The sequence below is a fragment of the Sipha flava genome, unplaced genomic scaffold (genome assembly GCF_003268045.1).
Source record: "Sipha flava isolate LNK unplaced genomic scaffold, YSA_version1 69_pilon_pilon, whole genome shotgun sequence".
NCBI lineage: Eukaryota > Metazoa > Arthropoda > Insecta > Hemiptera > Aphididae > Sipha > Sipha flava.
In genome coordinates this window covers 1,911,580-1,926,617 of record NW_020273609.1, presented here as the reverse complement: position 1 = coordinate 1,926,617, position 15,038 = coordinate 1,911,580, and the positions used below count along the sequence as shown (strand labels likewise).

The following is a 15,038-nucleotide window of genomic DNA, read 5'->3' as shown; positions in this document are numbered from 1 at the left end:
GCACACACTTTTTTCTGTTTTTGTATGTCGGTTTTCACGTTTTTCTGTTTTACTCAGAGATTTTTTTTCCATCAAAACAAGAATGAAACATTATTTTTATGCTCAGAAAAATATATAGTGGTTGAGTGCTTCTGTACGGTGCTATGGGTCGCAAAATATTTTTCCATTGTGTTTTCAATATTGTTTCACTCGGTTCCGTTTAATCAATATCGTCAATCGTAATTTTTTTTCCCATAACTATGGTCTTAATTTTTCTTCGAAGCAATATATATATACGCTATCGTACTTTGGCTTTCTTCAACAGACCACAAGTAATATCAAACAACTTTCGCTAACCTTTTAACAGTTAACTAAACGTGGTTGTCATATTTCAATTTTAATTCAGTTCCTCGGAAACTCCTGATACCATATGTTTTATTTAATGTAGCTGTAAGTCAGTATAAATTATTCAAAAACATTAGAAACACGCGCGATAAAGGAAAATTACGTTTATCCGGTTATCCGGTTTTTAATATTTTAAAAAAAATATTTATATTTTATTGTAATACAGATAAATACAGCTATAAACATTTATAATATGATATTATGGTATGCTTATTTCATTTATCAATATCTTCCATTGCGTGTTCGCAAATGAATGCATGTTATATTCACTTTAAAATTAACTAAACGATTTATCAGTAGCTTTAGTTTGAATTAATTTTAATTAAATGTTTGATATCAGTATATTTTTTTAATTTGTTCTAAAACTTATTGACCTTTAAAATAAATAGACTAATATTTATAAAATTATTGCTAAGTCTTTAAATCCTCGGTTTTTCAAACGCATGAACTATAATCATTTATATAATATTATAATGCCTATTATTAATAATAATAATAATTCACTGTTTAGTATTGGGGGTTTTTGGTTAAAACTTTTAACTACGTTCTGGTTGATACTGTTGTTTATATGAACGTAAATTGACAATTCACCATGTATTCGTTTTTAAACTAGGGTGCTGCGTGATTTTTCTTCGTCTAAAACAAGAGGATATTTTATACAACGTATATCCTAAAAAATTACTCACAACATTATAATTTTTGGTTTTGGATACTTAAGTGGTTCACTGAATATGATTATATACATCCTATGCTTTTGTGTGTGTATTTGAGAAGAAATAAAGCAACATAATTTTTATTTAATTTTTATTTATAAATAAAAAAAAGGTTTAGATCATCACCCTAATTATTAATGTTTCTCTACTTTTAAAAGCCAAAGCATAAAACTATTTTGCTTCTTTAGTACGTTTACTCGCCCACAAAACTACTAAAATATACTTATATGATTATTTATGTATACATTCCACGTGGGAAATAATATTTTGTTATGTTGATAAATCTTAATAAACACGGTTATGTTAACTAACATAGTATTTGAGAATTTAAATAGTACATTTTTTAATATAATACATAATGGTCAATGATGATTGCACTTTTTATAATGAATGTTATAATATTACACTAATATATAGTAGCAATAATAATATAATGTACATAGTAATTTTTAATAATAGTAGACTCTTTGAATATCATTGGCCTCTTAAAATTGTGGATAGCACATAGTGTAAAGCAGTTTATATTTCGTGCATGCATGCGGACAACAGCTTATTCAAATTCTCGAAAAAAAAGATTAAGTGCTATAGATAGTGTGTTATGTAAGTTATTTCATTCACACACTAGTGTCAAATTAAGGACTATAAGTTAGTACTGTTTTACGTGATGTATAAATCACGATTTAATATATTGAGCAATGAGGATGGTTTAGGATCCATGGGTTTTTATATTAATGTTTTTTAACTTTTTCCCTGATAAAGTGAAAATGTCAATGACGTTTGAAACCTAAAATATATTCTTTTTGAAGTTACAAAATATAAATTTGTAGACAAAATAACTTTAGTATGATAATAATTTGAAACAAATTAGAGTTAGTTTCTTTTTCTAAAACGTAAATAATTTCAGCTTAAAATCAAAGAATGTAAAGGATGTAAAGGATTTAAAGGTTAAAATATATTTTTGTGTATTTGTTACATTAAATATTTAAACATTGAATTTACTCATGGAACGTGACTAATGAATTATTAATGCATTGAATAAGCTTAATATATCTACTTCCAGTGTCCTTGGAAAACCATTCGAAAAAATAATTTTGAAAAGATAAAGACTAATTATGGGATCTCAAAAAGTAATTTTTGATGTACAATTTAGATTTATTGAATTTTATAATATATAGTCCGTAAAAATATCAAGAATGCTTCAAAAAGTATTTAAAAAATAAAAAAATAATACTTTATTGTAAAACAAATATAATTTGGTTCCATTATCTTACTGAATTATGTTTATTATTTATTTATTTAATAATAAAAAAAAAAAAAACCAAACAAGTGTAATTTGAACAAATAATTCAGAAATTATATAAGAAGTTGAACTTGCTAATGTACTTACTGTAATATACTAATAATAAATAAAACAGTGAATAAAAAAAAAATATCAAAATTATATTTGTTATTTCATTTACTTATCGAATTAAGAATATGTTATTTGATTACGCGAATGATTTATAATTCATTTTAGACGTTTTACTAACAATATTATTGATCTTAAAAGTAAGATTAATTTATACATAAATGAGTAAAATTGAGGATCCTTAAGTATGTAAATCAAATTGTAATATATACTTAATTCGTCATTAAAGAAGCATGAGATTATAGTAGTAGTAATAGTTGTAATAGTAGTAGATTATAGATAATTTCAATATTATTTTTTATTGGCTGTCGCAGTTGCAATGGCAAAAAAAACAATTATTATATTTCATTTTTATTTTTAACTATGGTTTACTTCATACGTCACCTACTATACTTAGTAATTATATATTTTAACCAAAGAAGAGAAAATTAATTGGTTTCACAACGGTGCGATTCTTTTAAAAGTAAAATCGGGGCTTCGAATTTTTGGGTGTTTTTTAATATGTTCGATAAATTTTATTTCTTTTTTGTTTACTGTGGGTTTTGGAAAGATTTCAAACTCGTTTTACGCTTAAATTATTATTTTTTTTTTTTTTGTTGAAACTTTTTAGAATGGATGCCTTAAAATGTTGAATGACTCAAATTTGTACACATGTCTGCTAACCATTTCAAAAAGATTGTAGACTCTTATATAATGTATATCATCTTAAAAATATATTAGTTTAATTTTTAAAATTTTTACATAAATTTGACTCAGAATTTTTTATATTGATATGTTGTGAATAAATTAGTGAATAATTTAATTTATAATATACTTTATATTGAAACCATTCGGATTGGATGCACCAATAGGTGTAGGTGGTAAATATTACAAGAGTTGTATACTTGCTAGTAATTATGTTTTATATATTAATGAACACTATATATCTATTCAATGATAAATATTCAATCATTTTTAAAAAAGTTACTCAATATGTTAAATCTATATATCTTCTTCTTATTATTATCTTTCGCCTTTCTCCCAACTATTGAGGTCGGCCACCCTTGTTCTAAACTTCCACTCGCCTCAATTTTTTACATCCTCTACGCACACACCGACAGCTCTCAAATCATTCTCAATCGAATCCAACCATGTCTTTTTTGTCTATCTCTTCCTCTTTTCCTTTCAACGTTTATTTTCATAACCAATTTTAATGCTCTTGTTTCCCTTATTATATGCCCACACAATTTTAGTCTATTTTCTCTAATTTTGTCCACTATTGACGCTACACCAATACTACCTCTTACATATTCGTTTCTTATTCTATCTTCTCTTGTCACTTCACTCATCCATTTAAGCATTCTCATTTACGCAACACTCATATTTAATTATAGTTTCCTGTTAACCGCCTAACACTCCCAATCATATAGTATAGTTGGTCTCACTACACTCTTGTAAAATTTATCTTTTAGCCTCGTTGAAATTCTCTTATCACATAAAACGCCCGATGCTTCTTTCTGTTTCACCCAACCGCATTTAATTCTATTTTCATATAGACGTTTTAGAACGGCAATAATGAGATACTTAAACTGTTAACATTTGAATAGATAGATATTTGAATAAATTTAATCACAGCTTTTTTTTTTTTTTTGAAACGTATGTTACTTTTCTGTTTTTCGAAGCCCTCCACAATTTTTTTTTAATGATTCTGTATTCCGCATAAAATTTCGAATATAAGTTTCAACACGTGACCTAGAGACTTGAACAATTCCTAAAAATGCTGCCTGATAAATTTAAACTGACATTAAAGTTCCATCATCTCGGTGAATAGGAACAAAAGAGATTTTTACTCTAGTTTCACTCGTTTTTTGGGCGATGACGTTTCATGGGGTCGAATTAAGCGTCTCTTAATATCAAAACATCTTGTTCAGTTTTGATATTTGATGCAGAAAAATGCTCATGAAAATTTATTACATCGTGCATTTATAAAGTTTGTTACTGGAATACTTTCGTATTATGTTCATAAACAGGAAAATTGGGCAGATTTTTTGTTTTTAACTGTAATTTATGTTAAAGACTGGTAAATTAATGTTTGTGAAATTGACATGTATGTAAAATCGTTAATTTAACTTCGTTTTTAAAAATAATTACATAATTTTTAGTTATATTGTATATTAAATTATGTAAGCCTGACTTCATAAAAATATATTCTTGATATAAAAATTGATAATATAGGTATTATAATAAAGATTTTTAGCTTTATAATTTTTGGAATTATTATTAAAAACTAAAATTGATTTTATGACATATTTTATCGTATGACTATATTACTATATTTTATACATATTTTCAGTAGATTTTCCTTGATATTTTAATAAATATTATACTTTAGCTTCTATAGGTATAAAATGATAGCCAAACCAAAAATACACAAAGTATTTAAGTACTTACTGAGTAACTTTGGAAGTATTTCGCTTCTATTTATCTTGATTTCCAATTTTTTTTCGTGCATTCAAAGGACTGCACAACCTCCTGATTCATTCCAATTAAATTTAAATCAATAATTTATGAAAGCTATTATCATAAATGTAAATTCAAGTTTCTTAAATAATAATATAAATGTTTTATATATCGTATAAAAATAACTAATTATTATTAGTTAAATGTTAACATATATAAATTAATGGATATTACTGTCTTTGCCGTGGTATAATGATTAAAACAAAGGTTGCTATTTTTGCTGTAGTATTTAGATTGGAGATTACTCTATTTACCGCATTCATCTAATTTTAAAACATTTTATTTTGATTAGGAATTATATATGATAAAAACCAGTGTGACCATTTAAAGCATAGTGAAAAATACAATAAAAATAGTTATTTACAAAATATTTATTTAAAAGAAAGTGGAGATTGCTAACTTTGCCACACAAGGCATCATTGTAATATCTGTAAATATTTCATGCATGAATTCGCTGTCATAGGCACAGCATATAATATTTAAATGGGAAGGAACCCAGTCATCACCATAAAAAGTTTCTTTATAAAAGTTTTTCATCAAACATTCTGATAATTAATGTCAGGAATAGTTTTTTGAAAGAGGCTTAAAATCAAATTGTTTACGGATATGAGTTCTTCGGCATTTACGTCCATGTCAATTATGATAACGAATGAGTATTTATTTATTTATTTTTTTTTAATTTGTCTTTGTTAGCACATTACAGCAAAAAAAAAGTATTTATTAAACCTTTTTAACTCAAAAGAATGTAATCGAACAATTTTTTTTCCTTTATTTATATATACACAATCTGTTCTTAAAAAGTACAATAAAAGTATTTGCTATAAGTATATATGTAACTTACGAATTTGATAATAGAAGCCATCCAATGATGACACTTTTAATTTTGAATTTTTTTTTAAATAATTTTTTTTTTTTTTTGCTAAGATCTCTACACCATTTGTGCTTGAAGCATCTTGGAAGATTTCCAGGAATAGAATTTGTTGAGAGAGTTTTAATAAGAGGATTGAAATGAGAGGCTGGACGATTGTGGAATCTCCTATAGTAAATTATTGCTTCTTCTTTGACAAATTTAATTTACAAATCTGTGTGAAGGGTATGATTCGAAACATATGAGGGGAATTAGATAGTCTTCTTAAAGCAATATTTTGAAAAGCCTGAATTCGGTTTATATTTGACTATTTAACATGTTCCCAAAGTTGGAGACCGTAAGTCCAAATGGGTTTGGTGAGGGATTTATATATTAGTAGTTTTATATTTATGTATGTGTGTTTGTTATTCACTAGTACAGTTTTGAACATACGAAGTCGGAGGTTTAGCTGAAGTCTTTTTACACGCGTATGATGGGCCCAGGTAAGATGGTGGTCTAGGGATAGGCCGAGGTATTTTACAGTCTGAGTAAATGGAATTTGAGTATCGAAGAGAGTAACGGCTGCATAATGTCCGAACTTAAGAGTAAAGGTTGTGTGATTTGATTTAGTTTGATTGACCTTAATCTTTCAATTATTATACCAAATCTCCATAAGGGAAAGATTATTTTGCTAATTATATGATGTGACAATGGGATCTTCGTTTGTAGATATAATAATATTATCATCAGCATAGTCTGCCACCATTGTATGGGGTGTGATTGGTTGATCCGAAGCAAATATGTTATACAGAATTGGGGAAAGGATGCCTCCCTGTGGAACACTAGTACTGATAACAGCTAAATTAGAATATGCGGATTTAAAATTAACTTGAAAGAAGCGATCAGTTAGATATGACTTAAGGAGGGTAAAATAAGTAAGGGGCAAAAATTTCTTTAGTTGTAGAGAAGTCTTTGGTACCATACTCGGTCGAAGGCCTGTTGAATATCCAAAAAAACACAAGACCAATACAGTTTTTTCAAGAGTATAAGAAACTGAGTCAACTAATCGATGCGCTTGATGGATAATTGAGTGTTGTGCGCGGAAACCATATTAATAGTTGGGTAGAATTTTATTTTTACTAATAAAAGGAAGCATCCATTTCAATATGAGTCTTTCCAGAACTTTAGAGAAAAATGGTAGTAAACTAATTGGTCTATACGTTGTGCGTTTAGGTAGGCATGTAGCCACTTCTGCAGTTATTAAATCGAAGCCCGGTGACTTCTCGAGGCAGTATTTTTGAATGGTAAATTTAATATCGCTCGGTGAAAAATGATTAACTGGGGGAGTATTTGGAAAGGGTAAATCAAGATACTTAAGTACCGCATTTGTGTTAGTCTTTGAAACGTCTTGGTTAGGTTGGAAAACATTAAAAATGTGGTTTTTAAATAGTTCGGCTTTCTCAGAGTCTGACGAAGCGTAGTTTCCATCATATCTTTTAACAGGTGGGGTGGTAACTTTATAATGAAGTGCTAGCTTAGCCGCTTTCCAAAGCCTGCCATTATTAGTTGATAAATTAGTCAGGAAGTTTTCAAAGGAACGATTTTTGACTTTGGATAAAGCAAGAGCGTTGGCTAATTTATTGTATATATTTTTTTGGGAGGGTAGACGAGTACGTTGGTATATAGCTCGAGCTCTTTTGTTTTCAGCTTTAAGGATACGGATATTAGTAGGAAGCGAATTAGTATTATTATTATGTACATGTTTTTTAGGTGTGTTGGCAGACCAAGCTGCTGTTTGAATAACATTCGTGAGGTTATTTACAGCTGTATTTATATCATCATTAGATTTTAATCTTACATTTATAAGAAGGTTCTGATTCACAAGGTTTTGAAATTTATATCGGTCAGTAGAGGCGTAAAAGTATAGTACTAATTGGAGGATAGTCTTTAAGGGTGAGAATGACCGATGAGTGATCCGAGTTTAAATCCAGAATATTATTAATATCAAGGTGTAAATTTGAAAGGGTTTTTGTTATGAAGATATATATATATATATATATATCTCGATATATCTCAATATATCGGGATTTTTATGGGGGAGGGGATGATGGCCAATAAGTAAGACCTGAGGGAGCAAGTATCTTGAATTTTTTAGAATTTATGAAATTATAGAGAACGTTTCCATGGGGATTGTTTATCCGACAGTCTCAACTCTGATTCTTCGCATTATAATTACCACTTATAATAAAGTTGTTGTTTATTGTGTTGAAATAATTGTCAAAGATCGCATGAGAGACATTATGTTTTAGTGGTGGATAAATTACAGCAACTGTGATTGGGACGTTATTTAGATGGATTTATATAGCACAAGATAGAAGAAAATCTTTGCAGAACTTTGGGAGGGATTCGTATATTAAAGTAGATTTTACTGTGATTGCTACACCACCATGCGCTGTGTTGTCTGGGTGATTGACTTTCTGGAGTTTATAACCAGGTATATGTATGTACGAGTATTGGGTAAAATGGGTTTCGGTAATTAAAGATATATCAATACGTTTATTGTATAGTACCGATTGAGGTTCTAATGTATGATTTTTTAATCCATTGGCATTAAATAGTAAGATAAGTAGGAATTCATTAGTAGCAGTATTAGTTATTTTTTTTATCCAACACAGAGGAAATTTCTTTAGTAAGTAGAGTTATTAGTGGATTTAACAGAGATTTAAATTCTTCTAGAAAATGAGTTATTACTTTATTCATGTTAGGTTCTGAGTAGGGAGAAGGATGAGTTGAATGTTAGCCAGAGGTAGCCGGGGCGTAGGAATGAGTAGTATTTGGGGGAGCATCATTTGTTGGATAGTTAGTTTGTACATTATGCAGCTTAAATCTAGAATTATCAGATAGAAAAGCATTGTTTGAATGAGGCTTTATGCGCCGTTGAATTTCTTTGTATACTGAGCAGCCTCTGTAGCTGGTTGGGTGGTTTTTTTTACACTGAACACACACAGGGGGGGGGGGGCATCTCGAGAATTGGTGTAGTCTGATGAAAGGTGAGAATTGCCATAGCGAACGCAGCGTGATGGATGATTATAAAATGATTTGGTGTGACCGTATTTTTGACCGTTAATACAATAGTTTATTAATTTAGGTTTATAGGGCTCCTCGACTTTAATTTTGGTGTGGAGCATAGAAGTCAGATTGTAGATATCATTTGATTGGGGGGAAGGTTCGAGGTCATCGTAAAAAAGTGGTAATGGATGTTTATGGACTTTGTGAATAACATTTGTAACATTACGAACCTTAATATTTCGAAGTTCCAGTTCGGATTTGACTAAACTGATTTGCATTGACGGGTGTAAATTTCTAATCACTACACAAGTGGGTTTGTCTTGATGGAGCTGATACGTATGATATTCTGCTTTTTGATCCTTGAGGAAGTGTATTAGTGTTCTGTATACATCAAGAGTACTAGTTTAAATTTTTAATCGATCCGTAGAAGACTTACAAAAAAAGTTATCTACACCAAGTATCTCAATTAGACTTGAGCACTATTCAGGAAAGTCTAGAACACCTTTTATGAAAATTGGAGATTTGATGGTAGATTCTGTGTTGTTTTGATCTGCATTATTAGAGGACTTGTTAGATGTTATGATTATCGTTAATTTTGTCATTATCATTATCGGGTTAGCTGAAAACTTTAAATCGATTTGCTGTTGCAAATAATTTTTTTTTGGTTGGTTGACTTGATGATTTGGGTGAGTTTGAAACTGATGAGTTTGAGAAATTTCTTTATATAGTCTGAACGGTCCAATTTCCATTATCTGAGGTGTCATTTGGATTCGATTGAGACGATGCATTGTTATTAACAATTTTAATTTGTGATACCAATCTATCATTATTATTGTTTCGGTTATTGTTCTTTTGATTATTGTTTCCAGGCATTATGACATAAATATTTGTATATATATATATATATACAAGGCTGGACATTAACGAGTTAAAAGTTAAAATTAAGTTAAAACGTTAAGTTCATTTTAATTAAGTTAATTAACTCGTTACTTTTTTTTTTTTAAGATTAACGTGTTAACTTTAAGTTAATTTTATTTAAAAGTATCTAAATTAAGTTAATTTTAGTACAAAGAATAATGCAAATTATTAAATGAGGTTTTTAGTATATTTATAATTTACTATTTTAATGTGAATTTCTTGTAGACGAAAATAATATGAAAAATAACTTTAATAGTCATTATATGGGTTATATTTTACTATTATATTTTTATAACATTGTTATTGTATAAACACTATTAACCCATGAAAATACTAAGAATATTCTGTGAAAATAGTAAATACCATGAGAGCGAATGTCGATGGGTGATTAATCACAAAATAACTGTGGTATAATTTCCAATTTAATTTCATTATTCAACTAGTATGTGGTCTATTCACATCTCGTTAGAATTTATAATATATTCTTATTAGTTTATTATATTTCTGTGAAAATTTATTATTTCTTTATTAATTATTTAATTATTAATAGTCATTAACTAAAAAATAGTTAATACTTTTATGTATCATTTTAAATTTCCCCAGTAATTTTCTTGAGCGTAAAAATACTAATATTATGTGTGCAATTTTTTATTTTTGAAAATTAAAAAATTTTAACTTTAAACTAAGTTAAATTATTTTTTTTTTCAAATTTAACCCTTAACTTAACGAGTTAACGAAAAAAATATAAGTAATTTTTAATTCAACTTAACTTTAATATTTTAAAATAACTTAACGAGTTAAAAAAAAATCGTTAACTTGCCCAGCCTTGTATATATATATATATATATAAATATTATTATTATTAATGCGATAAGAATGACTATAAGAATCTCGAGGCCGCTGTAATAAAAATTCAACTGCGGTTAACACGAGATACCGTCTACTAAATAAGCGTAAATAAGCGTAAATTTCGCATTTGAAATTAATTTTAGTTAATAAAAGATAAATAAAGATTAAACACTAGGTTAACGCATTTCGGCGCGTTTACCGTATTTGTAAGTAAATAATTAATCGAAAAAAAAAAATAATACCACATGGGAGCAGAATACACGTGCGTGCCGGACGACCGCTATTGCAGAACTTGCGGTCGAACATTAAAAATGAATATTTCATCGTCTTTTGTGACCTCAATTTCATCCATACTCGTACGTTAATATTATTATATTGGCCGTTATTGTCTTCACCAAGAACTACTTATTTGTCAGTATTCAATCGAAAATTATTTAATTAGATTTGTTATTATTAGGAATTTGCAATACAATTACTTGAAAAGTAGGACTAATTTTTTTTTTTTTTTAATTTGAATAAGATAATGTTTATATTGTCATTATAAACTAATAAATTAAATGAATGAATTTAAAATTATTTGAGAAATAAATATTTTATAACAAACGATGTTGTACTCAATGATTGAGACATTTATATACTTGTAAAATTATTTTGCAATAGTTTAACAATGGACTCCATATTAACAGTAATGGTTTTGTTGATAATTAAATAATACTATAATTCGTAACATCTGTAAGTCATAAAAATTCATGTTCAACACTATTTAATTAAGTGATATTGAATTACTCACAATAGTTTTGCGGGAAAAAGTAAATTTTTTTTTTGTATTTGTTTTCGAATAATGGCTTGTCGTTTAAGACTACTATCGTCACTATTCCCATACAAATAAGTTTAGTTGTTTTAGGCATATATTTCTAAACGACATGAATATCACAAAATGTATCCAAAGTCTTTAACATAGCAAATTGAAAGTAGTATGCGGTATTATAGTATTTTTTTCGAGATTGTTTCCTACGAAAATACATTTTTTATTGATTATATTCCAAAAGAACCCAGGAATCCATTAGTTTTACAATGATGTGTTTGTTTTTTCTTTTTGGGCTGTGAATATTTCTTGGGGCACAATGCGTCAGTCCTCTAAAGGTTTACGAGCACTTTTAAAGATTGGAAATTACGTGAGATAAAAACAGTAACAAGAAATATGTAGAAAAATCGTTAAAAACATATTATAGGTATTTTAATTATTTTTGGACCATAAAATGTTATGGATTTACACCTAGTTTTTAGAAAAATTGAATTTTTTTATTGAAATATAGTAAAATAGTATAATACAATTTGAATTTTATTTTATATGCCAAATGTAGAGTGTTGTTATATCCAGAATTTTTTTTAGAGGTAGAGGGGTACACAAGTTATAAAATTTTAACAAATACACTTCCAAAAAGAAAAAATCGACTAAATTTTTAATGTTTTTAATGCAATTAATATTATTATATAGTATAAGCAATCATTTTACATTTATGTTTCAATCTAATTTATTTTATAAATATAGTGGCATTTGGTTGTTCTAGTGAACATGTCAATAAACGTGATAAAATTGTTTTGCGCATTCACACATCCAGTGGCGGACCAAGGGTGGTGCTTGAGGGTGCTAAGCACCCCAAAACTGATTTTAACACCCATTTAGTTAATTTTCTCAGAAATAGTTACGAAATAGATATATTTTGTAAAAGTATATTTGTAAAATAAATGTATTATGAACATAATTAAGAAAATGGTAAATAATAAAAAATGTTAACATAATTTGTATTTTAAGAAAGTATTGTTGAATATTTATTTATTTACTTTGGTAAGAGGAGCTAAGTACTTCCTGGTTTTTTTATCTGGATCCTTCACTGTATCCATCCATTTCTAAATAGTACACAGTTGTATCTTGTAAGTTGTAACAGTTGTAATTGTCACAGTAGTACAGTTATCACAGGAATACAGAATTATGATAAAATAGATCTTGGACTCAACGCCATAAGTTTTTAACTTCAAACCAGGCAGACAATAGACCCTTTGTTATATTATTGAAACCCAAATATTTTAAATATTTTGAACTAATTGATAGTTTTTAGTAAATTTGGCTTATTGTATTAGTGCTCTACTTCAGCCATTCAGGTCAAGGTGGTCAAGCGATCTAAGACGTTGCGTTCAGGTCGCAGTCCACTTTATGAGCGTGGGTTTGAATCCCGCCTTTGACAACAATATTATATTTATTAATTATTAGTTTCCCTCATCAGTGAAATTATTTCAATTATTTTTGTTGTTCTCTACAATGAGAGAAACATATACCGCACACTCAAGCTCGTTTTAGACCACTGGTGGTGGTAAAACTGCAGTCCGCAATAAATTATTAAATTGAAAAGAAAAGTTAAAATAGATTTTATTCGTATACCGTTTAAGTACACGCATTACATTGATTTTCATCGCCGTTCGGTGTTCAGTTTACAGTGACGTCGTATGACTGATGAAAATACAATTTTCGTTTCGTTTCTTTCGATTTAAAGTTCACACATTCACACACACGGTATATAATTTGAAAACTGTACGCCGACGTCACCTGATCGTGCTCGTATGTTTCAGGCCCGCCGACCGGAGCGCCAAGGACGTGGAGGCCATCGCATCGCGTCTCCGACGGGTTGACACTTTGAACCGTCTGCCCAATAGCGTTCTGCAACAGTTGGCATTGGTGGGCTACTACGAGGACTTGGAACGCGGCGTGATGCGTAAGTACAAATGATAGAATACGTTTTGCGTTGTGACGTTTATGTTCGTGTTGCGACTGTTCGACGACCCCGTTTAAAGCGACACGAAGGGGTGCAAGGTGACTTGGTATCTCTAAATTTGGATGTGCTAAGAATTAAGTTTCCCTCTGTGTCAGCGTTTCTCCTAAAAGTTCACCAGTACGATTAAAATAATCGCACGCGTTATTAATCACATTAACGATATCTTTTGAAAACATCGCAATACACCTATTGTACAATACAAACACGTAGTGTAAATTTTATTTATTGCGTAAGTATGCTAATGATAACATTTGGAAAAACTTTTTTTCGGGTGAAATATCTGCTTTTTTCGATGTACTTACATCGTTGTTGAATAAAACCTTATGACAATCGCAAATCCTTTACACAAATAACTATTATAGCACATATTTTAAATTGAAATATCATAAAAATCTATTATATATAAATATTATATCATTTACTATCAATCGCAAAATATTTAAATAATAACACACTAGCCTTTATCATTTCATATGCTTTAGCAATTAAAACAACCTTCTGGCGTATAACAACAGCAGTCACAATTAAAAATAACAAACTGTAGAGTTTTACTAGAAATAGACTCTCTAACTACAAAATAGATCTCATCGATGTTGAAGTTATAGTAACAGATGCTTCTACTCCTGTTAAAATCTGGTCTTGTTATATCCCATTCTTAGAAAATACATACCACTCCTTTAACAACAGAGAGTTCTATATAGCCACTTTCGTAAATATACGCGGTACTTTCGATTCAGTCAATATTCGCACTCTTATCTCACATCTCACCTCACTACATGCCCCTCAACAATTTTGTAATATATTAATCTCTTTGTTCAATAAAAGAAATCTCGTTTTCACCTCTCCTTTTGGGTCTTATAACTCTCGTACCACATTCTCTGGACTACCGTAGGGTAGTTGTATTAGTCCAATACTCTTCAATATTTACATGAGTATAATCGGAAAACATCTAGTGATGAATGGTCATAAATGCCTCATATATGCGGATGATATGGTTATATTTACGTCCAATAAGTTCCTTGATCTTGCCATTGTTCACCAAAATCGAGCCCTCAAAGATCTTAAATTCATACTGGATAAGGTATCATTTGTAGCCGCCCCAGAAAAATGCAAATCCGTCATATTCACCGACGAAGATATTTTGATGATCCAAACATTCTTTTCGACAACAATATCATCCCCTATATTCCCAATATCACTTATCTAGGTATCATCTTAGATGTTAAACTATGTTGGACTCCACATATAACATCGCTTACGGCCACTGTTTCTCGATGGTCCAACTTCCTTAGGACAGTGACCAATACCTGGTGGGGTTCTCACCCCTCCAGCTTACTAATGGTTTACCGTACCATCATCCGCTCCAAACTCGATTACGGCTATTTTTTCTTCGGCTCAGCAATATTCTCAAATTGGAAAAAAATAAACAAACTACAAATTTCTTGCCTCAGAAATATTATGGGTTACTTAAGATCTACTCCTTGCCCGATCATCGAAGTAGAATCAAACTGTGCTCCTTT

At 29.3% G+C, this 15,038-nt stretch overlaps 1 protein-coding gene across 1 annotated transcript in view; it reads left to right on the top strand.

Moving 5' to 3' along the window:
• Positions 1–15,038, top strand: part of LOC112691996 (rap guanine nucleotide exchange factor 4) — a 351,221-nt gene that overhangs the window by 28,540 nt on the left and 307,643 nt on the right. Inside the window, exon 2 of the mRNA XM_025566496.1 lies at positions 13,316–13,458. Coding sequence (XP_025422281.1) covers positions 13,316–13,458 — 143 coding nt within the window. The remainder of the gene's footprint in view (positions 1–13,315; positions 13,459–15,038) is intronic.